The sequence below is a fragment of the Macrosteles quadrilineatus genome, unplaced genomic scaffold (assembly GCF_028750875.1).
Source record: "Macrosteles quadrilineatus isolate MER2022 unplaced genomic scaffold, UCM_ALF_1.0 Scaffold_2__2_contigs__length_208266976, whole genome shotgun sequence".
Classification (NCBI taxonomy): Eukaryota; Metazoa; Arthropoda; class Insecta; order Hemiptera; family Cicadellidae; genus Macrosteles; species Macrosteles quadrilineatus.
This window is the reverse complement of record NW_026542595.1, coordinates 172,556,089-172,582,407: the sequence shown is the minus strand read 5'-3', so window position 1 is coordinate 172,582,407 and position 26,319 is coordinate 172,556,089. Positions and strand designations below refer to the sequence as shown.

The 26,319-nt window shown below is 35.4% G+C and overlaps 3 protein-coding genes across 8 annotated transcripts; 1 reads left to right on the top strand and 2 right to left on the bottom strand.

The window, feature by feature from the left end:
- Window positions 1-28: 28 nt before the first annotated feature.
- LOC128986229 (armadillo repeat-containing protein 2) lies at window positions 29-17,249 on the top strand. Of its 3 annotated transcripts, none has more exons than XR_008490109.1 (17): window positions 29-175; window positions 1,451-1,661; window positions 1,877-2,052; window positions 3,464-3,672; window positions 4,168-4,456; window positions 5,339-5,517; window positions 5,902-6,004; window positions 6,325-6,497; window positions 10,201-10,397; window positions 10,798-10,966; window positions 11,667-11,822; window positions 12,280-12,390; window positions 12,764-12,938; window positions 13,648-13,761; window positions 14,516-14,648; window positions 15,068-15,220; window positions 16,592-16,721. XR_008490109.1 is itself a non-coding variant. In XM_054406463.1 (17 exons), the coding sequence occupies exons 1-17, from the start codon at window positions 154-156 to the stop codon at window positions 16,756-16,758; spliced, it is 2,745 nt and encodes a 914-aa protein (XP_054262438.1). In that variant the 5' UTR covers window positions 29-153; the 3' UTR covers window positions 16,759-17,249. The 3 variants fall into 3 exon arrangements, 2 of the variants coding, with proteins under 2 accessions (XP_054262438.1, XP_054262439.1); XM_054406463.1 differs by having other exon boundaries at window positions 15,060-15,220; window positions 16,592-17,249; XM_054406464.1 differs by lacking the exon at window positions 29-175 and adding an exon at window positions 248-369 and having other exon boundaries at window positions 15,060-15,220; window positions 16,592-17,249.
- On the bottom strand, window positions 6,881-9,073 carry LOC128986230 (venom serine carboxypeptidase-like). The gene is made up of 2 exons (XM_054406465.1): window positions 7,772-9,073; window positions 6,881-7,238 (listed from the first exon to the last, which is right to left on the bottom strand). Exons 1-2 carry the CDS (start codon window positions 9,018-9,020, stop codon window positions 7,060-7,062), a joined length of 1,428 nt encoding a protein of 475 aa, XP_054262440.1. The 5' UTR covers window positions 9,021-9,073; the 3' UTR covers window positions 6,881-7,059.
- Window positions 17,250-17,372: 123 nt separating the features above from the next.
- LOC128986111 (uncharacterized) lies at window positions 17,373-25,925 on the bottom strand. 4 transcript variants are annotated; one of them, XM_054406252.1, is made up of 5 exons: window positions 24,751-25,925; window positions 23,840-23,897; window positions 22,236-22,282; window positions 20,793-20,864; window positions 17,373-17,750 (listed from the first exon to the last, which is right to left on the bottom strand). In XM_054406252.1, exons 1-4 carry the CDS (start codon window positions 25,541-25,543, stop codon window positions 20,842-20,844), a joined length of 921 nt encoding a protein of 306 aa, XP_054262227.1. In that variant the 5' UTR covers window positions 25,544-25,925; the 3' UTR covers window positions 17,373-17,750; window positions 20,793-20,841. The 4 variants fall into 4 exon arrangements, with proteins under 4 accessions (XP_054262227.1, XP_054262226.1, XP_054262225.1 ...); XM_054406251.1 differs by having other exon boundaries at window positions 20,807-20,864; XM_054406250.1 differs by having other exon boundaries at window positions 17,373-20,864.
- Window positions 25,926-26,319: the final 394 nt, after the last annotated feature.

The window sequence follows — 26,319 nt, the reverse complement described above, 5'->3', positions numbered from 1 at the left end:
AGCTCACAACTCAAATGTCAAAATCTGTATTTCCCTTGCATGGCGAAAAATTCCGATGTTCTATTTTTAGACTAAATTTCCAGTGATCTCATCGAAGATTCCCACAAATGCGAAAGGTCAAAGGTATTTGACATTGTGATCATTGATTCTAGGATGGCAACTGTAGCAAACAAAGGTAAGACCCTAGCAACACAATCAATATCTGCAGTACTGGGTTGGTTACCGAGCCACCAGTTTACCAGTTACTGTTTTGTCAATAGGAATCAGTAATTTATTTGAGTTTCTACTCACGTGAAGTCAGACCTTTGTAGGAAAATAGAAGCATCCATGAGTTACCCAGGGAGACTAGTTTCAGCGACTTCTGCTGTGGTATGTTAAACTCTCTTATGTCAAGTTCACTGGTCTCTTGAGTAATTAATTTGGTAGCTCTGATAATTGAGTTTGTTTATACACAATGATAACGTTCTAATTAAACTGCTATTTAAACAAAGTAAAATTTATTTAAAATCATACATGCAAAATAGTTATCTTGTAATAAATTTCTGTGTAAGTTGACTTTTTTTAAATTTAAATTTCTTTTTACTTGGTGGCGTTGCTTTTAAATTGTTGCATAACATTTTTCTATACATTTTTACTTATCAACAAAACAAATTGAGGATATGCAATTTTCATGATCTAGGTTTAGTTAATATCATAGACAAAAAGAATTAAATATAGACTGTCAGCCGTGCTGCGGTTACCATGGTTACCATAGGTTCCGGCGCACACCGCTGTAGTTTACGTAGCGTGTACACAGTAACTACAATGGCGCTCCAAGCGGTGTGCGCCAGAACCTATGGTAACCGCAGCACAGCTGACGGTCTATATTTAATTCTTTTTGTCTATGTTAATATTCACTTAAAATATAATCAAGTTTTCTAATTCTGGGGCAGAACCACATGCCAATTATAAGTCAGTCACAACATGATAATAATCATAGTTATCATCATTGATGCTAGTGTGTATGCAATGTTCAAATCAAATTTAAAATACAGCGCTTTTTTTGAAGTTAAAATTAAACTCAGTGTGGTTCAGCTGCACATTTGCTTTGTTAGCTTAGCGATAGGTACTATTGAGGGTAAAGACGGTTTTTTTCTGATTCATAAATAAAATTGTCTATACAAACACCTCAAACACTAAATTGTACTTACTATTCACTAAATACTTATACAGATTATGGTGGTATATTTCAATAGGAAACTCCAAAATGCATCAAACCAGTCACTAAAACAATATACTGTAGCCGAGTGAGAGCTCACTCTATTTTTTTCTGTTAATTTTTCATCCCAATTTTATTTGGAATCCCACCCCTTTTAGTGGGAGGTATATTGAAATATCAAAGCACCAAATTTTACCCCCTATTCTATCCATTATGAATTCAGATGGTAATGAAAAAAATGTTACATTACAGTCAAAATGATGGAGACTAGAAGGCCGTTCTACACTCCTCCGTCCTGCATCCTCAAGACCAGTGCACAGATCATTAGTGAGGCCAGAGCTGCGATGGAACACAAGGCAATGTCTGTACGGGCCGTCCACACTCAGCGACCATTCACACCACGAGATGCACATCGTCTGCTGGGGGGACGACACGGCCGCGGCCGACCACCCAGTGCTATCAGGTAAGGTAATATTTGCTCTCGATTCAACCATGAAAACATTGAGATTATTCCTAAACAGTTGTAACTGTTTAAGTAGGAAACACTCTCATCAGTATGGATGTTGTAAACAGTCAGTATCAGAGATTTCAGGGATTTTAGAGGTATCATTGTCTTTTTATACAGTAATCAAGGTGAGATGCCATCTTTGACTGACAAGAAAGTTCTCCTTGTTGCAGTTTGGGACAGGTCAAATTCCATGACTTTGATGCCATGTTGCCTCGGCTGGGTGCCAGCAGTGTGTCTAGCTTGTATCTCGATGAGAAGTTGCCAAAACCACAGCGTACGAGATTGCCAGCCTTACCTGACGCACGGCGTAGGAAACTTTACAAGACGTCTGCCTCTTTGGAAAACTGTAAGATTTCCTTCTAACTACTGTACACTTATATGAGTTATATGTTGATTCTAACTAAGAAAACATAATCATAATTTTCTCAATTGTCTTTCATTTTTTGTCATCGGGACCTGTAATTTTGGATCAAAATATTAAATATGAGGTATAGGTAACTGAGGATGTTTATGGATTTCAAATACCGGTAGTGCATTTTACTGTCATTAGTTTAGTGTTTTTTTGAAATGCATAATAATCTACTATACAGTTTAGAACTTAATAATTGGATGTCCTTCACAACTAAGCTGCCAAAACTGCTATAATAAACTCTTTTTTGTTAAAGTCCATCTGATTGAAACTTTAAATGGTTTGGATGGCCATTGGCTTATGACTAATACGTCACTGAAAAACTGTGACTATTCAAGATTCATGGAAATTTGGTCAAAAGCATAACTGGTATTTTTAGGTAAGGTATCAGTTCATTTAAATAGATAACTTCAGGTGTCACTCACCTTTATTAAAACAGAAGAAATTAATCCTAATGTCACACCAGTTCAACACACACAAACACACATTTAAACTAGAAAAAAAAAATAAAAATAAATACTAGACACAAGTTCTCAGTTCTGTGGAACTGGTGATGGTGGTATGATGATGATGATGAAGAAGGTCATAACCGGTCACAACTGTGGCTGACATGCACTGGGACATGATCCTCACCGTCCTCACCGATTCAATCAATCAATCAACTACAACACTTACACTGGAGGAAGACCCTGTGCCCTGTGCAATAGGAACATTGGCACAGTGCTCACCGCTCGAGCTCTTCTTGCTTGTCACAAGTATATTACTCTAGCTTACGTACTTGTACTTTAATAGAGCTGCATGGTTGTTCCATAACTAAGTTTTCCTGGACATTACTTCCCTGTGTTATCAAGTAAAAATTATAAATCTATTAGATTATGAGAACTTCTCAAGCAGAAATACGATACAATAATTTTAGATAACTTCTTGATCAGCATTGTACGTGTTATTAAATTTACGGAAAGTAAATAAAGATACGTCTTATAACACTTAAAACATATATTTACGCTTATACTGTTACTCACAAGACGTTAAATATACAAAAAATGGTAAGTGGTGATTGATTTCGATTGGACACTCCAATCATCATCAGACCCAATAGGCGAATCGCCTATTCATTATCGGGGGATCATCATTGGGTCTGATGATGATTGGAGTGTCCAATCAAAATCAATCACCACTTACCATCTTTTGTATATTTAACGTCTTGTGAGTAACAGTATAAGCGTAAATATATGTTTTAAGTGTTATAAGACGTATCTTTATTTACTTTCTGTAATAATTTTAGTAAACCACATCTTTGTGTAATGTAAGGCTTAATAAACAATACTGATGATTTTTATTTTCCCAGTACCAGAAGAAGTGGAGACAGACGTCACCAGTGTTAGTCCACCAACTGTTCGAGAAATACACAGTAGTCCTCAAGAGAGGACTTCCCCCACTCTACCATCACCATTACCCCTCCCCCCCACCACTACGCCTGTCAGGGGCAGCAGACGACGGGGCCTCTCTGTGGCACAGGCGATAAAAGAGGAGAGTGGAGAGGATGCAGAGGCCAAGGTGAATATTTTTTTATTTCACTCTTCACTGTAATTTATTGCAAAGTATAACACTTAACTTATCCAAAATGTAGTTTAATGTGAATTGTTCATAGTTCCTCATAGTAAGCGGTGAATCAAGGATGTGTATACTTTGGTCCACAGAAAAAAATATAAAGTTCACCAATGTATTTTGTTTGAGTTATTGTTTTGACTATTGGTATTAAAAAGACTGTTGTACACTTGAAAATCTCTTGTGTTTGCAGTTCTTAAATCACCTTGTATTACACTCATCATAAATGTTCAACTGACTAGGATTGCCTTTACAACTCTTTGTATTTTTAAGTTAGAACTTAACTACCTATTGAGATTAGTTACATAAAATTTTTTGCCAAGACTGTACACCCGCAGAACGATTTTGGACTTTGATAATTTAACAGTAAAAGATATTCCTCTTTCAAACACATTTATACCTATTGATGTATATTAAAATTACAACTTTTTGTTTTAATTCCAGGAGAACACAGTGAATGATAAATTCCCTCTGGTTGTTGATCTGAAAAAGAAAATCGATAAAAGTAAGCGAGATTTCAAAAGCTTGGCATTCTCAGACCCCCGAGTCTCGCCACAATGCATTGTAGGAATGGACAAGCTGATGGAAAGGGCAGACAATCACATCAATGAAGCAAGAGATAATGCTCAAATTTCAACGGAAGATAATCAAAATAAGTTTCATTCTGCAGAAAAAACGCCTCCGGAAACTGTTGAATCAGTGCTGAATTTGCTACAAGAACTGCAGAAAGAAGGTGCTTAGTGCTTTTACCTTACTCCTTTTTACTGATTTTGGTAATTTTTGTATTACTGTTATCCAACATTGTTTTAACTACAGAAATATTGAGCTATCATCCTCTGCTTGTATTATACAAAGCATTAAAAAGGGTTTTCAGTGTACAACTTAAGGTTAAAAAACTAAATAAATTTGTTGTCAAGGTTCCATCACAATGGTAAAATACAATACATAAAGTTTTGGGGTCTGAAATCTGATCCCGTCCTCCTTGGGTGAAAAAAACTGAACTAACACATTACAACTAACAATACTAACAAATAACAATAACCAACCTAAGTTGGCATACACTACAGTGAGTAGCAGTCAAGTTTATGCACTATATAGCAGTCAAGTCATGATACAAAATGCAAAATATAACCAATCACAAAACACAAAAAATCTACTTTTCTTTTCCTAGGTATAGATTTTTTTTGTAATGTGGTTAGTTAAGTTTTTCACCTGAGGACGGGATCAGATTTCAGATGCCGAAACTTTTATATTGTATTTTACCATTGTGATGGGAAATGACTGCAATAAACCTTAAAACAAAATTAACTCGCCATCACCAACAATAAACTTCAAACAAAGAATAAATAAACTTTTTTTGTTACAATATGATAGGAATTTTGGGTAAATCTCTATATGGGGGAGATTGAAATTATTGTGTACCTTTTCTTGACTAAAGGAGCTGAAATTTTAAGTTTTATTTTATTTTACAGAACTTGATTTATGTAAATACTTACAATGGCTATTTTGTAATTCCATTACAATATCTTACGTGAACAGTTTCTAGACGTTTATGAGTGTCTTTTAGTTTCTTTTGTTTTCCTAGTTTAACTTTTGCAATCAAAAAATGTTGCAGAAGCTACAGAACAATGTATTGTCAATGTGTTTGGACGGCTCTACGAAGCGTTGGAACGAGAGAACGTTCCGTCCTCGAAGAACAACAAACTCAAGTCTCACATCCTCAAAAGCATTTACAAGCTGGTAGAGACGGCTGGGGAGACTCTGCTCATACATATAACAAGAATTGCTCTTATGGTGGGTAGTTTTAGGAAACTAACGACAATATTTATTATTTTTACAGGACGTTGATTACATTACGTAAGTTAGATGACGTAAAAAGATATTTTTGGCAAGAAAACTCTGAATGGAACATTAAAAATTGTGTTTATGTTATAGTACTTTTAACTTCAAACATTTTGGTTCAACTCCTATTGCTGTAAAAATTGCAATTTAAAAGTTAATTATAACGGCTTTTGCGATTTTCCCCAAAAAATAATCAAATTATTTATCAATGGATACCCATGTGCGTTGATAAGGGTTGTTGACAAGCTAACTGGAGAAAGTATGTGTCAGATTGTTGATACAGTACCATTTATTTCAAGTATATTTGTTTGTTTAATAATAAAATGTTATTTTCAGCTGAGAGTCAGTGGCCACAACTTATCAGCTGTTTGTAAACTGATATTCAAAATCTCCCGCACAGATAAAAATGACCAGCTTTTCCAAGACACCAATATACTGGGTATGTAATTTGAATTTTTAACACGTCCCACTCAATGTTGAATGTTTGTTAAGTAAGTGGGTTTTAGACCTTTTTGAGTCTCATAACATTTTTGTAGCATTAATGATTAAATTCTTTGGTTAGAATGAAGAGAACTTAAGTCTAAGAATAGGTTTAGTGGGCTCAAAGTATTTTTCACTTTGAAGTATCACCAAAGAAAATTCCTTGGTATAAAGGTTATTTAAATGATCTACCAAACACCATTAATTTTCATTTACCCCCAATGGAAATCTAGTTTATCACCACAATAATTTTCACTAACTATCAATGCTTGTTCACAGAACTATTTGTGGAGGCTTTAGGACGAGCTAGTCCACTAGAAGACGCCGAGGCGCTCATCTATGGTTATGGAGCGCTCAAGTTCCTCACCATGAACAACCAACTGCTGCGGTTGTCGTTGATGCACGGAGCACTCGAGTTAATGGTGCTACACGTCAAGATTGTCAACAACGCGGTGAGTGTATGTCTTACATGTGATATGATTTTGCTGGGTTTTTGTCGTACAGTAGAGCTGTAGAAACCATCTGAATCTATTTTCCATTCAGCTAGTTTATAAATGAACTCAGATTTATTAAATACTAGTGAGAGTAAAAGTTGGGCTCAAGTGTAAATTATATTAAAGAGATCTCAATTTTCTTTTTTTATATTTTTGATCAAGTTGAAATTATCTTAAACTAGTTCACTAAAAAACTTTGTTTACACGAAGCCAGTATGCAGGCAGACACCTGCCTCAGGTAGCTTGAAATACTTAAAGGGAGGCAGGTAACCTTAGGCAAAATGCCTTTCTAATAGCCTCAAGTAAACATGGCTTAGGGAAAAAATAAGAGAAGGACAAAAATTACTCAACAGCATTGTTTAAAAAGTAAAACAATATTTTACTTTTTTTAAATTACACATTACATAATTAAATCATGAATATATTTTTTCACCTCCTTAAGATACATTTTTCACTTCAACTCCACAAAATATAAAGGGAATTTGGTTGTTGTCTCTTCACATGTTTATTAATTTATCTTTTACTCCACAATGTCGTTGGTGTCGTTGTTGAAAGGAGAGGAAGGTAGAGAAAGAGCCCCAGGGTTGGCTGTGAATGCATTGACCAATGCAAAGGCCCAGAGTGGCTGGTCTGAGGGGACCATGTGACCAGCATCCCTAACCAGTACATCGTACAGACGACGCGTCCCCTTTATGTAGCCTGGGGAAAAACACAACAGTAAACAATCATGAAGAGCAACCATGGGGGCACTATTGCTCTTTCCCTAGGAAAACACTAACATAGGAAAATGATTCATGCTAAGTGTTTTGGACAGCTAAAAACAATTAGAATAAATCTTTGTAATTTATTATAATCATAAATAAAGCATGTAAAGTAATAAATGACATACAAAAAAGAGACGGTCTTTTTCTGACCTTTGGAAAATATGAATTGTCTGCCCATCCTGAAAAACTTCCTGCGGGCACTCTGGGGAGCAACACTACTTGTATGAACTAGCTACATGGTTAAAGTAAATTGAGTGAATGTACACTGTACTTTAAAGCTCTAATCAACTGGATTTAGGGGTTTTTTATGCATGTATTCTTCACGTTTCCCTGGTATGTTACTATAAGGATTCTCAGTGAAAAAGAAAATTATGAAGAGATAAAGTCTAAGTTATAAGTATTTTCCAGGTCTCTTTTTGTTAAGGAAGTAATACAATAATGAAAATTACAAAATATTATTACACTTACCTGCTACGTCTTTCCCCACAAACCATTTGCTTCTTTTTGTGTTCAAATAGTGTTGTTGACCACTCCAGTCTAGAGATCTCAGAAAGTTGACCACCATAGGGTATCCACATATCACGTCCACTTGCCCCACATAGAAGACAATGGGGTAATGCTCCAGAAGTGTTTCTACCAAAGGTTTAACGGATTTTACCATGTCTTCTGTCAGATGGTTGTAAACTTCTCTTGACTCTTCATCAAATTCCAGAGCTCCAACGTGGATTGCCTTACGAGTAGATGTTGATTGAATGAATTCATCCCAGTTGCTTCTATCAGGTTCTTGAGGCAGGTAGTTGTAGACATCAACACTCGCGTATTTGTTGAACAGTTCAAGAATGTTGTTCCAGGAGTCATAAGCAGCGGACCACTGTTCTGCATCAACTTGACTAACAAATAACTTCTGGTAGTGATAGAATTCTTCTCGCTCCGCATAGTCTATCAGGCCAGTTTCGTAAAGGTAGTCGCCGTAGTTTATTTGGTTTCTAGGATCAGTCCAGCCGTCACCGATCATCATTCCGGCCAAATTGATTTTCAGCTGTGCAGAAGGGTTGTTTTTGTGAATCGTGTATCCGATTGTCGGTATGTAATGACCTGCATAAGACTCACCAGTTACAATGAACTTATTCTTCTGCAAGTTTGGAAACAGCTGTAAAAACTGAACTAGCGCTGAGTAGAGGTTTTCCCCGATGACAGTTTGGTTTTCAGCGTAACATTTGTTAGTGGTAAAACTATAACCGGTTCCAACAGGCTGATCGATGAAAAGCAAATTGTTTTTTACGTTCCAAGAATACTTCCTTGTTTTTAAACCTTCTGGGAAAGAGTTAAATGGTCCGTTTTCTTCAAACAATCCGAACATGGAGGATCCGCCCGGACCTCCTTGTAGCCAGAGGACTAGCGGAGCGTTTTCCCAATCTTGCTGAGCCGGGAAGAACCAGAAGAAAAGATTGTTGCCGCAACTCTTGTTGGTAGTTAGGAAACCTGAGTAACTTGTTGTATTGCCTATATCAGGCGTAACCTTGGCTAAGTTCTGAGCCTTACTGATCTGTCCCGCTTGGATGTACGGAGAGAGGAACAAAGGCTGTCCCGGATCATCTCCCTTGGGAATGGAGAATTTGCGAACTCTTGGTGTGAAAATACGAACTTTCGGCACATAGACACATTCCGTACAGCAGATTATTACTGCTAAGAGTGGCAAGAAGCGAGCGTTCATCATTTCAACCTCACTCAGTGACTGTAACTAGCAATTGCTCGGTTCAATAACTCTGTTAATAGTCTTCTTTGTGAGATACCATTGATTCAGTGTTCAGTTATCAACTAACGGCTATTGGTTTTGGCTTGAACTTTGAGAGTGAAGATAACAATTTTGATAGCAAAATATAATTTTAATATATTTTTGACAACGTTTTTGAACATAGGAAACGCTTTTCAGAAAAAAATATATTTTTAGTTAGTTAAAATTGCATTAACATTATATGTATTTAAAATTAGTTAGTACTATATGTATTTGAAAAATAGTTTGTTGGAAACCGGCTTATTTAAGATGTCACTTTTTTCATGTCTTGAATTTAATTTTGCTTTTACTTTGAGTTTGGAAAACCTCTTTATTAATTGCACTTTATGTAACTTATTCAATTTGAATGACATTATAACACACTTAAATAATAAAACAATACTGCTTGTTATTTTCATCTTTTATAAAATGTTATTTTACAAAATATGCAATTTATAACCTTATTGGGTTATACAAATAGCTCATTATTCCAAGGTTGCTTAATATAATTTATTTGTCTGTGTGTAGATCATAACATCCATTTCTGGTAGATAAAAACTATCAACACAAAAATAATGTTGTTGCATCTAAACATCTAATTGAAAAATTTTTATGTATTTTGTTAAGCCAAAATATTAAATAGTGATTTGATTTTAATGCCACTAGTGTCATAAAAATCCAGCTTTTTTTTAAAGATGTCAAAGATTATTCAAGTTGTAGAAAAACCTTCAGCACAATTTACTTGTTATTTACAACCCAAATCAAGTACTTTATCTTGAAATAAAATAAATATGTAAGCAAACAAATTCAAAAAGCTAAATCTAAAGAACCAAATCATCAAATTCTATTTTCATCTTACTCTTCCTGGGCAATCAACCAGGAAGAAGTGAACCATAGTTTGACCATTGATTATAGATGTAATGGATACTCTTGAGGAAAAATCACATGTGAATTTCCTAACCCAACAACTCATTGATAAATTAATTTACTCCTATTAAAAGAAATGTGGCCTGTAAAACACAAAACACAAACTAAAAAATGCCAGTACTTTTTTGGCGAATACTTCCTGTGTGAATGAGTCTCTCGTCACCAATCAGGTTAATTGTATAATTTCTACTCACAGAGGCTGGACCTGATGGCAATGCCTGAGCAGACGAGCCACGCCATGTTCCAGTTGACAGGAGCTCTACGTAACGTAGCCAGTGAGGAGGCAACGTTTCCGCAGTTTGTAGCGACAGGAGCCGTCACAGAGCTGTGTAGAGCCATGGAACTGTTCTCAGCAGATCTCGATCTTATTTGCAACATTTCACGAACCTTAAGGTGAACCATTAGAAATAGTTGTGGAAAAATATGCAAAGTCAGGAGTATTGATCAAGTGAAAAAAACATCAATTTTTGAAAAGGTTAGAAAAACAAACAAACATCTTAAAACCCTTTAATGTGCTCCTAACCAAATACTCGACTCGGCTTCCGCCAATCATGGCCAAATTGTTGCAGAACAACTGATGAACCCAAACTGACTTTTTATGTAATTTCTTGGTTTTGATTTTGTTTCTAAAGCAAAGACCAGTGGAGATTAAAAAACTACCCATCCCTAACCACAATGCATTATTTAGTCTTGTAAAATTTTGTTCAAATTTTATAGTTTGGTTTACATATACATGTAGTATATTATAAATATAGATATGAATTGTCTCTTAAATTCCTTTCTATGATTGCAGCATTCTGTCCACAAGTGATGCCTGTTGTGCCAGCATTGTTGCCCATGATGGCAGTTTCCGTTGCTTTACGAAGGTGTTGGGAAAGTTTCCGGGTCGTCAAGACATTGTTGTCAGGCTTGGCTATGCCCTCGGCAACATCATGGCCAAATGTCACGACGCTAGACTCAGGGTTTGTTACCTTTCTTTAGTGATTTATTTATTTGTGAGCTTCGGCATATTTTGTCTTTTGAAGTGCTTAATTTATTTAATTTGACACATCAGAATTAAAAACATAACCAGAACAGAATATTTACATACATACTTCTATATATTCACCCACAACCATCCCTATAGTCATCTTTGCTAAAAAATATGATGTTACAAGTATGAAGAAAATAAGGAAACACATGCAGTATCTGAATTATGTTGGAAAATGTAGTTGATCAAACATAATAAGGATTTCCCAGGGTCACAGAATGGATAGATTCTACTTAAATAAAGCTTTGTTGGAGCATCTCTTTAAACAGAATCCATTTTGTGAGCTTTCATTTATGATTAACATGGATAGTTCAATCGCTCCTACAGAAGTATGATGCAGAAAAATAAAGGTAGTAGCGTTGCCTTTAAATCCAAAGGTTGCTAGTTTGATCCAAACAGGATAGGTTATAGACCCTCAATTCTATTTGTCCATTAGATTATCATTCAACAATTGATGCTTTTTGACAAATTTGATGTTTGATAGACGATATTGTTATTTGGATTAGGGTTTGTAACATTCTCTCTTCAGCTTTGAAAACCCCAAAGGGTAAAAAATACGGAAAAACAGATGGTGACCAAATTTTTTTTGAGGATTCTAAACACAAAATATTAACCTTATATTTTTTTGACAGCTGTACGAGGAGCCAAACAGTTTGGACACCATCTTGTCTCTGCTGGAGGGTTACCTGGATAAAGACCTGGAGTTGAGTTGTTCAGAAGACAGTAACACAAACTGTTCAACTTCACCACTAGGCTCAGACGGGTCCGTGGAGGATGTAATCATAAAGGTGTGGATCATAGGAATTTAAACCACTGAGGCAACCACATTAGTCTTTTTAAAATTTTGAAATTTTAATATAAAATATAACATTTAATGTTATATAGTAGGGACGGTATAAGGCCAAGGATTAGGGTTTACGGTACAAGCATGATAGTTTCTTGTGCGAGGCTTGGATTTGGTTTCCGAGTGTGGGATTTCATGTGAAAACCTTCTTGGATTAGTCACAAGTGATACTTTTTACCATCACACTGAAAAAGTGTAATGTGCACGTGAGATGGTAATCTTACCGGACTCCGGCTGGCATCACTGGTTCCTTTTTCTAAACGACTTTCTCGTCTATAAAGAGTACAGTAACCAGCTAGTTACTGTGTAGTGCGGTGAAAACACATTTTAGGAATGTAATCGTAATATTCTTATTTGTATATAATTTAGCAGTTGTAGATTTACAGCACTGTGGTTCACAGATGATCCGTATAGTGGCCAACATGTGTCTTCATCCTACGGTGGGAGCCAGTCTTACTTGCTGTCCTACAGAGGATGATGAGTTGTACAGTTTTGAGCATCACTCTGGCAAGGTAAGTGACAGTGGAACACAAAAGTTCTTTCTAAGGTTACAGTTGTATACGGACATATTAGCACTTGCTAATAATCTATGTCTTGACTATGTTTGAAATCATAGCCAGGGTATGACGGTGCGTTCCCACACTCCACACTGCCAGTCTTTACTACTTCCTTCACCACTTTCTTACGTTTAGAACCAATTTTCCTCCCTTATCATAGCATTTTAGGATTGCAGATAAATCACTTTTGGCAATGTGACACGGTGTTGGTCCAGAGCACAGCTAAAGCTGTGTCTTTGTGAGGTTAGGTCTCTTGACAAAAACTTTCAGTATTAGTATTTTGTATTAGTGAGCTTCCACGACTAAAATATTATTATGTTTCCGCCAGGACTGTGGCAGGTTCGTAGACATCCTGTTGACTGTGTTGAGGCGCAAGTCTGCTGCGGAGAGTGAGGAGTTGGTGCTGTCTACTCTCAGCACACTAAACAACCTGTCCTTCTACGCTGATCCTTACGCCACTAGAGACGGACCCTTCGGACAGAGGCAGCTGGAGATAGCACATGGTACACTTGAGACATTTCATTATTAAATTGAAACACAGCTTCTAGAGTGATATGGTTCAAATGGTTGTATATCGTTTTGTAAATGGTATCTATATTTATCTATAAACCCAGACAATCTACAGGGCAATGGACAGCTTGTGAGCTCATGCACCAATGAGAAAAGTGGTCATGGGGTTTAAGACGTGTTTTGTCCACGTACTGTTAGGTAAAAAGTAACTTGGTTACTATACTTTATTTCCAGATATGAGAACAAGAACATGCCAATGGTATACGATAGAAACAAATGAGATTTCATCTGGCATCTAGAACTATGTTGGACAGTTTCAAAACATACATTTAACAACTGCCATTTGGCAGCCTACCCTGAAAGATTTATCAGTCTTCTGGGATGGATGGAAGCACGACAGTATGATGTCTTCCTTTAGAGCTCATTCTTCTTCAAGCTAGTTTACACAAGTTGTGCATACCGACTAATACTTTTCAAGATTAATTTTCAATATATAGACCTACTTGGTTACTTTATTAAAATCACAAAAAACAACAATTTTGGTACATACTTGTCTTATCCAAAAATTGAGTTACAATTTGGTTTGGATCCAATATAAATCTGTCAGAAAAAAAACTTTTATATTTAAGATGTAGAAGATTAAAAGCCTTAAACAATTCATTCTAGGTTGTCCTTAAATCATGAGCTAGAATATTTTTCCAGCTTTGAGTGCCCTGATGTTGACCGGAACAGACGAGTGTTTAGTGGAAGTCACTCGAGTGCTGGGCAATATGACTCGCAGTAAAGAGACAAGGGACTACGTACTGGAAACTGGAGGTATCCGAGTATATGCTGATATATAGTGTGGATAGAGCTTCAATCCATTGGCACTGACTTGCGAGCGTTACTCGTACAGTCGCTGGCTTTAGAGTGTCGCTCGTGTCACTGCTACGCAGCGCCACTAGTTATTTTTATTATTATTTTTTGTTACTTCTTACTTTTATGATGTTGATAAATATCTTGCTTCTTGTTTAACGTATTTGCTTATGTATTTTTGCGAATAACAAACAAGGTTGTGTTGCCATGAAAGCCAGATAACACCCAGAATCAGCTGCGGTAGGGTAAAACTATTTTTTTAATGTTATTGTTTATAAAAGTAATCCACTTGTAATTTGTCTACGAAGAGAATCAACTGAACTTTATAATGGTAGTGTCATTTGGTGTCTGGATTTTAATCTTGGAATTTATAAATCAAGTTTACTTTAAAAAAAAATTTTTTTAATTTGTATTACCTATCTTTATATTTTTTTTATTTTACACTTTGACTATCCAATTACTTCTTTTTTGTAGACAATTCTACTGTGAACAAAATGGCAAAGAACTATTAAGTAAAAGAAAAAAAAAATACTTTTTTCAATATAACATACTAAGCTCAGAGAAGTTCATTAAGCTTATGTTCTGTTTGAAAATATCTTGAAATCTTCTGCTGGTCCATGAAGGTGGAATGTCTGCTTCAGTATCTTAAGTCAACGGTATTTAATTTAGCATATGTACAAGATCTACAATTAACTTTATTTCTGACTTGTTGAAGGTATCTGTCAGCTGGTTCGATGTATGACTCATGACAACCGAGACCTGTTGTGTACGACGGCTGGAGTGTTGGTCAACCTGATGGCAGACTGGGACAAGCGGCTTGCGTTCAAAGAGGATAACGGTATCACTAGGTAGAGAAATCTTCTATAGGTTATCTTTCATGCAATCATCGCAGCTGATTATCATCAAACAGCTGTGGTATCTTGTTTGTGTACATGTTTTTGAATGGTAATCACAAATAACATAGTAATTTTTTAATATTTTATGGGGTAATGGTAAAATGGATGACTTTTCAACCCTTGTCAATAAGTTTGTTTGTCTCTTTGTTGATTCCACTACATACTAACAATGGATGGACCAACAATGGACCATTTAAGATTCAAGAGATGTCTTGGTTCTAACCTTACCTAACCTAAACCCAAAAAATATTTGCTTACAATATAAATGATCAGTCGAACTTGATTAAAGACTTGCACACTCTCATTCATGTTATACTAAATGGAATGATTGAAATCGAATTGGTAGCCTATATTTGGTTTCAGACTGATAGAAGTGCTACAGAGGTATGGGGAGCAAGATTGGAGGCTCGCTAGTCTTGTCTGTCAAGCGTTGTGGAACTTCTGTATAGACTCGACACATTTGTACGCTGCTCTCGGCATACAAGCCACCAACAACTTGCTGGCAGTGCTGATAGACTTGCTGGGTATAGTTTGTAGCACTTTTAGTAACCTGAGAATATTTTCTGTTTGAAATTTGACATACAGTAGAACCTCTTTAATCCGAACCAATTGGGACCAGGGGTAGTTCAGACTATTGAATAGTTCGGATTACAGAACATATTGTTGTTTTTACATAACAATAGCTAAAACATGGCTAAAATTGATCAACATTATTTTGGGAATAGTGAAAAAATGTTTTAAAGTAAAATACAGTGTTTATTTAATAATGTAGTTAACATGGTGAATAAACAGTACTGTAAATTAAATACAGTATACAATAAAGAACTGCTGTACTGTGTATAGAGTACAGCAATGAGGGGTTCGGATTAGTGGACGTTCGGATTACGGGGGTTCGGATTAAAGAGGTTCTACTGTATTATGATCAAAATTTTGAGTATTGGACTAAGATTTTACGGCGTGGTGCAGTCGGTTTATGTTAGTTCTGTTTAGAAGTTTTATCATTCTGAGCCTCTGTGGAACTACAAGCTATCAAGCTACAACAGCTTAAGTTGTACACACCTTTGAGAATATACAGTAGAACCCCTATATCCAATCACCATGGGACCGATTAATTTTCTGCTGAATTTAGCCTACTTATTCATTGTCTTTTTACAAGATAACACAATAACTGTGCTGTACCACACTGGAAATAATCAACCAACTGTACCTTTTTATAGTCAAAGAGGGAAGTGTTATAAGTTGTGTTATATTGTAATAGCTCTTTACGCAATGTGGTTCCTTTTAAACTTTATAAGCAATGACTTGCATTTTATTCTTTGTTTTCCTTTACTAATGGATTTTGGAGCAAAACATGCTAACTCGTTTCTCTCTGATTTTGGACCTCATAAAGAGAACATGTGATCTGTGAATTAAGTATTGTGTGATGTTAATAAACGTTATTATCGGTGATATTTAATAGTTGAACCAGTAGAATCTGTATATTTATTATTAAAGGATTCAACTCTTTCAACTAAATAATTAAATTAATGAACCCAAATTAGATCAGGTTAGGCCTAATAACTAGCTCGGCTGAGAAGTGACACAGTCAAATTGTTGACAAACAGATTAATCATGAGAATATTAAAGTCAAGAAGGCTTGCAATGCAAGCAGTGAGAAAAATATTTCGATATCGGCTTTCTAAAAGTGGCCGTATTAACCGAGGCCCGGTAGAGCTGAGGCCGAATATCAGGAGTTCCACTGTAAGCACATGGTCTTAAGCACGGAGAACTTTCTGCAATAAAATGCCATACAATTGTCTGCTAACCTATGAATATTTTTCTTTTTTCCTGCTGATTTTCTGTAAATTTATTTTACAAATACACCAACTAATGTCTGATATTCTACTTTCTTCCAGACGAGGAGCGTCTGTTTGGCGTGACGGAGGAGGGTGAGGTCGACGACTCCGTGTCCAACAGCCCAGAATACCAACAGTGGGAACAGTTTGCGGCTGTCGCTACCAACCTGCTAGAGAAAATTGAAAAATACCTTGAGTCCCTTCAAGCTTTCAGGGACCATATCTAAATCTCACCTACATGAAGTTGTTATCTTCCCATTGTTCTTTGCCTTTGAACAAATCAGCACTTGTTAAAAGAGCCAACATTTCGAATCAAAATAGCCTTTAATTTAATTAACTGCATTTATAGTAGCTTTAAAATGTTTAACATATCAATTATTAACACTCCTTCAATCACTAGTCATTAGGTCTAAACTGTTACAATCCAATTTCTAAGCTCCAAAATGTGTTATGTAATTCAAATATCCTTTCTAACTAAATTTCGATGTCATAGCACACATAAATGTTTTTAAAAAATGTGGTTTTTCAAGTAAAAGTAGATTGCATAGGAACTTAGCAGAAAGACTACTTTTTGTTACCCAAAACTATTTGTTTAGAATGTTGTTGGATGAATAATTGTTAATACTTATATTTATTCACAATTATTTTAAAGACTGTTAGACTTTGTAATTTGTTATATTTTTTGTATTAATTACACAATAAACAATTTGAGAATGTTTTTTCTGGGTGCTGTACTGTTTGAATTCCTTGACATATAGAATTGTGTAATGATTAAGTTTATTAATTGTTTTAATTATTTACCCAAGCTCATTACTTTATTAGGGAGATATTTAAACATCAGTACATTTTAACAACAATTTATTTACAAAATAAACAAGATATAAAAACTAAAACATGTTCTACATCACTCAACAAGTCAATTGGGAGCTTTTCAAGGCTGTACAAAAACAAGAAGGAACATCTTACACATCTTACATTCTATAAGCAATGTTTTTAGAGTGCATCAATAACGTAGAGGAAATGTCTAAAAATTGTATTAAATGAATGTAAAAATCCAAGATATCCTGGACAAAAATCACATGGATTGTTCGGACAGAATCTTAAGAGACAAAATATTTCTGATATCAAATAGTATTTTCAACGAATCAACTGAGAGAAAATAAATTGGATACTTCGATACCTGGCTTACAGTGGTGAAAATGCAGAGAATAAAAGGAACCTGGAACACACACAATATTACTCCTCGTGAAATTACTGTACATCATATCCTTAAACAATTATTTCATTGTGTTTATTACTATGAGCTATTTTTGCAAACAATTTGTTAACCGTAAACATTTATAAAAATAAAGCTGAACAAATTTGTTACTACGAGGGGCGGTTTATTTAGTAAGGGCTGTTTTTGCGCATGAATCCGTAGTTCGCTTGTACGCCGCAACGAGGTTACTCAACGCTTACTGGTAACCACCAAAAAACCAATTCCTTCCTATATGAACATTTTCATGGCCAATTGTAAACTTTCCAACCTATTTCTGCACTTTGATCGCTATCATTGCATCAGGGTCGCACACATCAGTCATCTGAAGATGAATGTCAGGTGGATGTTTCTAGATTTTCTTTAACACACAGAGAAGCGTACATGTCCGCTACAGAGCTGAGAATGTTGTCATTCTGTTGACAAAGAATGTCAGTAAGTGACAAGAAGCCTTGTTGTGGCGTTCAAGCAAACTACGGATTTATACACAAAAACGGCCCTTATTTTATAAGCTGCCCTTGTACATAATGAGACCATTAATGTCCTAAATAAGTAAAGAAAAACTAAATAGTACAAAAGATTTTACACTAGCAGTAGAAAGATTATAATACTGACTGTAAATTAATCGTCAGAGAGTTAACCTCTTAAGTACATTAGCTTACGAGGAATTGGACAACACTCTAAGAAGTTGGAGGAAAAGTGGTCCTCTTAGAGCATAAATTACAGAAAACAAGTCCGTAAATTTTGATGAAAAGTGCTGATTCTCTTTCTCAACGTCCAACATACAAACTCTGGGTGATGGAAGTTGAAATTGTAAGCAGATAGTTTTGATTCATCTACTTTGGTTGAGTTTGAGAAGGGTACAGTTGAACCACTGACATTTCTACATCTGGCCCATTCCCACATCCCCAGCTGATTTATTAGCTCCTTTAACTCATTATGAGAATAATTTCCGAGTTGGATACATTTCTTTTCCTTTTATAAAATAGTGTCATTTGCAACAGAAGTGCATGCCTAATAAATTGTCTATGATGAAATTCTTAAAACAGAACTGGAAAATATAAAAAACACAAAAACTGTGGATACCCTCCTTTTGTTTTTGCTAAAGCCTTAAAGAGCTTAAATAAAGTCAATAGTCCTGAAGATCCCGGCACCAAGATAAACCTCTGACCACAGTATGTATTCCGTATGTTAATAATATTTCTGAAAAATTGAGGCGTGTGAATGCTAAATAATATAAGAACCGTAAAAAAAAATTAAGATAGCATTCGCAGTTGTGGTACAAAATAAAAACCTGATAACTAGCAACAAAACACAAAAAACATATAGCAATAACATAAAAACATCCTTCACTAAGTTAAACTGATCCGACAGTCGTGGCTAGGCGTTCGACCTGTTTGCGGGATAGAAATAGTTTTTCCAACCCTGAGGAAGCAAAACTAAACAGGACAATTAGGATTAAAAGTAAATGATGGGGACCCACTGCAGGTAGATGACCATACATTTGAAAAAGTAGAACATTTTAAGTACTTAGGGGTTATCTTATCCAGGGAAAACAAAGAAGAAATAGAAATTCAAAATAGACTAAATCTGGCAAACAGATGTTTCTACGCTTGCAACAGACTGATGTCCTCTAAGTTACTGTCTAAAAACACCAAAGTTAGAATTTATAAGACAATAATCAGCCCAGTATTATTATACGGAGCTGAAACATGGAAACCAAATAAAAAAGAAGAAAAGAAGTTAATCACATTCGAAAATAAGATTTTAAGAAAAATTTATGGACCAATTTATGAAGGTGGTGAATGGAGGAAGAGACACAACAGAGAACTGAGAGAACTCTACAGAGATCCAGATGTGGTGTGTGAATTTAAGTGTAGAAGAGTTAGATGGGCTGGACATGTTTTACGAAGAGAGGAGCAAAATAAGTTAAAATTAGTTTTACTAAGAAATCCCGAAGGAAGGCGACCGAGAGGAAGGCCAAAACAAAAATGGTGGAGCCAAGTAAAGAAAGACATGGAGCAACTAGGAGCAACTGAGGAGGATGCAGAGGATAGAGCAAGATGGAGAGGCTTTGTTGGTGCGGCCAAATATCTTCTTAGATATGCATGGCCCTGGGAGTAAGAGTAAGTAAGAGGAAGCAAAACTAAAAAGTGAGTGAAGCCCACAATCTTCATTAATAATAAATTGCCCCTATAAATTTAATCAAGTAAGACGGACATGAAATACATTTTTTTTAATGTTAAGTCTTAAAATATTATTTTGTATTATCTTTAAGGCCAAGTAAAATCATTAGGTATTCACACAAATTGATGAAGAGTATTACTTGTGTGAAAATCAAAGTTCCTTGTTGATCTAGACTTCCATAACTTCTGAATGTATCACTATGATCCTACCTAAAATGAAAGACAGCAGCAGCCTGAAACATGGCAGCTACTGAATTAACTCTAGAGAGGGCTGAGCCAAAAACTGTGGAAATCTCAGTAACCCTTCTCCTTCTCAATCTTAACCAACGTAGATTAATTAATAACTATCTGCAACAGATTTTAACTTTCATTGCCACATATAAATGTTCAACATTTAAAGAACAAGAATTGGCATGTATTCTCAAAATTCTGCGGTCTTGTTTTCTGCAAATGTGTAATACAGATAGGCCTATAAACGGAACACTTGTCCCAAGTGCTAACAACAGATCAACAAAGAACTCTTATGTGAGATATTTTGTCAATCAAAAGTTTTTGTGAATGCTTAGTTTTTTTATAATCATGATAATGTCTGCAATAAATAATCCCAACTTGAACTCACTATCACAAAAATTGAACTTGAAATAAATCTAGGTTATGAATTATGTTATCAAGAATTTTTATTATTTTTACAGCAATCGTTAATTTTTAAACAACAAATAACTCAATACAAAAAATTATCAAAGTGATTAGTTTCAGAGGAATACAAAATTGTACATAACCTTTATCGTTAATGATGCACTCTTAAAAATACTAGACCTACCTAAGGTTACGTACCGGAAACAACAAGCAGGTAGCAATCTTACGACCTTCTAGCTCGTGTCTCTGGGAGAGTCTACTCGTACCATGAAAATCAACAAAATATCGTGATAACCACTGTCAATAAAAGTTGAGATGGATCAAGAACCAGTATCAGTTTGTGTCAAAGTTTGTTTTTCAATTGGAATTTGTTTAAGTAGTTTAATACTCAAATAGAGGTTTAGAAATGATTAGTAAACATAATGGTTTGACATAAATCAATAAAATCAAAGCACAAGCAAACATGTTCTATACATTTTATAAATCAAAACTGTTTTCAAACAATAAAGAATATAATACTTTATGTTTCTGGTTATTGACCCATATTTTTAAAGTTACAAATCATAAGAAACATGCGTTTAAAACAATGAACCTCTAGAATCTAATAGGCTAACAAGAAAACAAAGCCCTAGCTAATAATAAAACTTGAGTTTTAAAAATTAGTAGCCCTGCTCCTAATACTAATGCTGTTAAAACAATGTTGTTAAATTCAAAACACTTAAATACTGTAGCCTACATGTTTTACGCAAAGTCCAAAACATACAAGACGGACACTATTTACACAAGCATATATTTTTCTGTTTTATGGTATCATTTATTTTAACATTAGGCCTAGTTATTTAATGATTTTCTTTTAGATAAATATACAATATTAAATGCCTCTCTTCATTAGTTTGAATATGGTCACAATTCACACCAAAACTGATTTAAGATATTCCGTTCTAATTCCAAAAAAATGCATTAATTCATAGTTGGATGAACACAGAAAGTTATTCGTTTTTTAGTTAGGCCTACCCTATTAATCCGTTTACAAGAAATCTGTTAAAATGAAAAAAAAACCTAACTAACAAAATTTCTAAATCGGATTATCGATAGTTTGTCTACTCAGGTGTATCCAACTTTACTACATCCCTGACGGGTAAGATAAGAACAGAATGTTTAATACAGGTAGTCCTGGCTATATACATAAAGTTCCTGTTTGCATGGTTCAAGATTTAATTAACTTTATTCTAGTAAGTTCAGTTTTGTATTTAGTAAAAAAATACAATAACATTGCTATTAACTGTTAAGATTATAAAAATAAAATAGGTAAAAAAGTTTATTTTTTTAGACGTAAAATCAATTTTTTACTGGAGGCAATGGTCTATAAATAATAGTCATTGCTTTACAAGTTTTGCTTTCAGCGTTTGCCAGAACACATCTACCACAAGGACTAACTTTTAAAGTATTTTACACTACGGTACACATATTTTAAACACGTTAACCGGTATCAATTAAATAGATCATATGACAATCAGTTATTTCAACTATTGTTTACTTTGGAACAAGTTTTTTCCTTTGAATAATCTGCATTCATGAAAAACTAATCTTAGTCTATATATATCTGAAATATCAAGAAAATACACACCAGATTTGTAATTCGGCAATGATGACTTAAGTTGACGACTTCCACTGCTGAAAAGTAAACAAAATTGTTCAGTTCCAAAATCCAACTTTGACATGTAACTATGCCTTAGAAGTCAAAAAGTCAGCAACCTAAATCCATTTACGGGGTTTTAAGAACCAGCTAACAGCTTAAAGACAAGTTTAAAGCTTAATCATTTGACAGTGTGACTATGACCATAGACAAAAAGAATTAAATATAGACCGTCAGCTGTGCTGCGGTTACCATAGGTTCTGGCGCACACCGCTTGGAGCACCACGGTAGTTACGGCGTACGCGCTACGTAAACTACAGCGGTGTGCGCCGGAATCTATGGTAACCATGGCAACCGCAGCACGGCTGACGGTCTATATTTCATTCTTTTTGTCTATGCTATGACTAACTGTAGAAACATTGTACACCGTAACCAAAAAGTCACATAACGTTTTTAACATAGAGAAAGCCTATCTACAAGTAAAACTATTTAAAAAATCCAGAAAATTATTTAGAGCACAAAGTTTTTTTTTTATGGTTTGTATAAAATTAGCAATATTTTAAAATTATGTTTACATGAGGGAAACTTTCTTTAAACAAATTCAGGTATGTATGTTCGGTTCTGTACAAATCAGGAGTGTAACATAGGCCTACTAAATATAATCATCTAGGCCAGGGGTCACCAACCTACCCGCAAGTGATATTTTGACCTTCAGCAGCATAGGATATTGAAAAGTTCATTCTTATAAGAAAACACCAATGATCTTCTCCTGCGATTGCAGATAAATCTGATTTATGGAAATCGTGGCAACACTTTTGAGCATATCTTTCGGTTTTAGAGAAACAGTGATTGTCTCCCAAGCTCTAGGCAACACTAAGACAATATCTTGCGGTCTTAGCGATACCAAGATCATCTCCAGCGATCGTTGCAATACTCGTGAGCATATATTAGGGTCTCGGTAATACCACGATCGTCCCCTGCGAACTTTATCACCGGTGACCACAATTTCCTCACATGGTTAAAAGTAAACCAATGGAAAGAATTAATGACTGGAGGGTCGGCCATATGATATTGATGGAACTCTCTGCCCATGCCGGATTCAAGTGCAATTCACAATTCACGTAGCCTACAATTCCTGGTCTCCAGGTTGACTGGCTACCGTGTTCAAATATTTATCTAGTTATTGGCCTAACTTAGACGCTTGCCAATTTTTCAATCTAGGCGAAAAAATTAGCAGTAAACATTGTCACAGCCGAGTCATTTTGATACAGATCTGCCCGGTTAGATTGACATTTGAAACCAACCCTAATTTTCAGAATTCCAAATTGCAAGCCCTAAATGAGGGGGGGGGGGGAGAGAGCCAAACTTTCTGCACTAAAATATGACTTCTCTCCAAAAATTAAAAGTGGCCAACTTAAGTTAAGGAAAAAAGGTTGGAGACCCCTGATCTAGGTAAGAAGGTTAAAATCTTACATAAATCTAACTTAACACTAACAAATTGATGAATAAGTTTAATTCGTACCTGGTTATATTCTGGAACAAACCTTAATAAACAAAAATTATGAATTATTGCTTTAGTTAAATTTATGCCGCACCTTGTAGGATGGCAGAAAGTGTGCAACGCCAATCGCCACAGAACTGCAGCAGCAAAAGCTGAAAAACAAATATGTGTAGAGAAACATTTTTTAATAACGATTAAGTCGATTAGCACAGTAATTTACAACAAGTCTAGAGATCAATCATTAAGATGGACAATGGTTATTACTTAACAAAGCACAGGCTACTAAATTAAATACCTATTACCACCGGTAATATATACATGTATCTTGTCAGTGTCTAAGTCAAATAAGTGAAAAATTCTCTCTGGAACATTGATACAAATTACTTAGGCTTTAGGCCTGCTCTAATAAGCAAGTTAAATGTTTTTCAAACATCGCAACTGATACAAAATGGATTTTAATAGATTAGCCTACGAGTTATAATATATATAGGTAAGTTATTAACTTATTCAGAAAGAATAAATGAACTACAATTTCCAAGTAGGTAGCCTAGGTAGCCTACTGGAGTACGGTAATATTTTAGTAAAATTCACTGAAATTCTAGGCTGTCTCGAGTGCATACAGTATTCATTAGGCCTAGTCTTTAACAGAACTGGTCACAATTCACAGCGAAGCCATTTGGTTGCAGGAATCACAAAATTCAAGAGATACTTTTTTGTTTGCAATATGAAAGCAGATACCAGCATCACTAAGTACGCCTAAGTTATCTTTATTTTCACTGGAGGTGAACCCTTTAGAAGGTGTTTCACATCGAAGAGGACTAATACTACCTCCATATCCAGTAGATTCTGGAGACTCTGGAAAATCAAACTGGCTTGGGTTAAACCAACTGTCTACATCGGGTAAAATAGGATGATTTGAAATCTCAAAATCAAGTTGAGCTTCTTCACTTTTATCAAGAAACCCCCAAGGAGAACGTAAAGAACCAAAGCTCAGTGCATCATTACCTTCCTCCTCTGTAGGTTGTGGTGTTTCCAATCCTGAATGAGTATTTGTACTGGGTTTCTCAGCTTGAGTATGATCCTCAGGAACAGGGGAGTTTCTATGTTGGGTGCTCGGCCTAAGGAGAGACGACGTTACTTCCAAACCAGTGTGCTGGCGCACACAACGCAGCACTGATGCAATTTCACTTTCATTTTTAATAACGCTCTCCAAATACAATGTTCTTCTCTTCAATGACTCCACTTCTTTAATCTTAGTGCCTAACATACTTTTCAATGATTGTTTCTCTGATTCCAGTTTGGCATTTCTGTTCTCTAGATTCTCAATGTATTGTTTCTTTTTTAATCTATTTAGTCGAGCATTCATGGCATTTTTGGACGTGCATTTAGATCTTCTTTTTCCATTTTCCTGACAACTTTTCTCCCACTGGGACATTTTCAAACTTAAATTTGATTTTGGCCTGCCTCTGGGCCTGGAGTTCATAGGCCTATTAGTTTTATCAAACACCCTGACAAGGTCTACATTAGACGTATCAACCAATGATGTCACCGACCTTGAATAAGAATGTTCTTCAAAATCAGAATCGCTTCCACTTCCTTCGCTTTCTGATAGAAGAATATTAGAATTGGAATATGAATCTGTACTGGATTCATTTTCTAATATTTCAGATGTCAACCGTCTCCGTTTTCCCTGAGATGATATCATCTCACTAGACAAATGGGTAGGCCTAGTTATCTTAGAGCTATGGCCTTCAAAAGATTGAGAAATTTTCCTCTTAGGGGCATCGAAATTGGCCATATTGATACAATAGGCCTAGACTTTTTCAAGTAAAACTTAGAGAAATTCCCCGAAACTTGTTAGTTAGGGAAATATTTAAGCTCTGGGATACTGTCACTGTCTATAAGTCTTACTGTTTTCGAAGTATGTATGAAAACATTCGATTTTAATAGCAAATTTTTAGCAAGCAGCCCAATCCCTAGCCCTTGTGAAACGTTCGAAAAACGAATCTTGTTTTTGGACTCTATTTGACAGTTATGTCCCTATTATACAGGACCACCAATAACAGGAGGAACACCAATAACTACCCTACTACTTATAAACTAATTAAATGTCACTAAATACGCGATAACTCGACTATTGCAGATTTAGTTAACACGCACTGACTGGAACCACCGACAGACGGACGAAGAACAACAAAGAAAGAAGGAGATGACGCAACCCAAAGCTCACCGACCCGACACCTTTTGACCTTGAGAAAAAACGATGTAAAACGTTGAGTGTACGTTCCATACGTTCTTGTAAAAATTGGTTTCAAACAGGTTTGTTAGACCTAAACCGAGGCAGTAACGGGCGCCAAATTTTTTTCGTTACGATCGGAAATTGTCGGTGAAAATACATTACCCCAGATATATAATCAATGGTGTAAGCTACAAAAAAATTGCAACAGTTTTAGCATAGATAAAACATGGTTTTAGTTTAGGCTTTAAAACAACAACTAGACATTCCATCCCCATGTTAAAGTTGTAGCCAGGTTTTTAATCAAATTTGTCTTAGTTGATGTGAGCCACCTACAG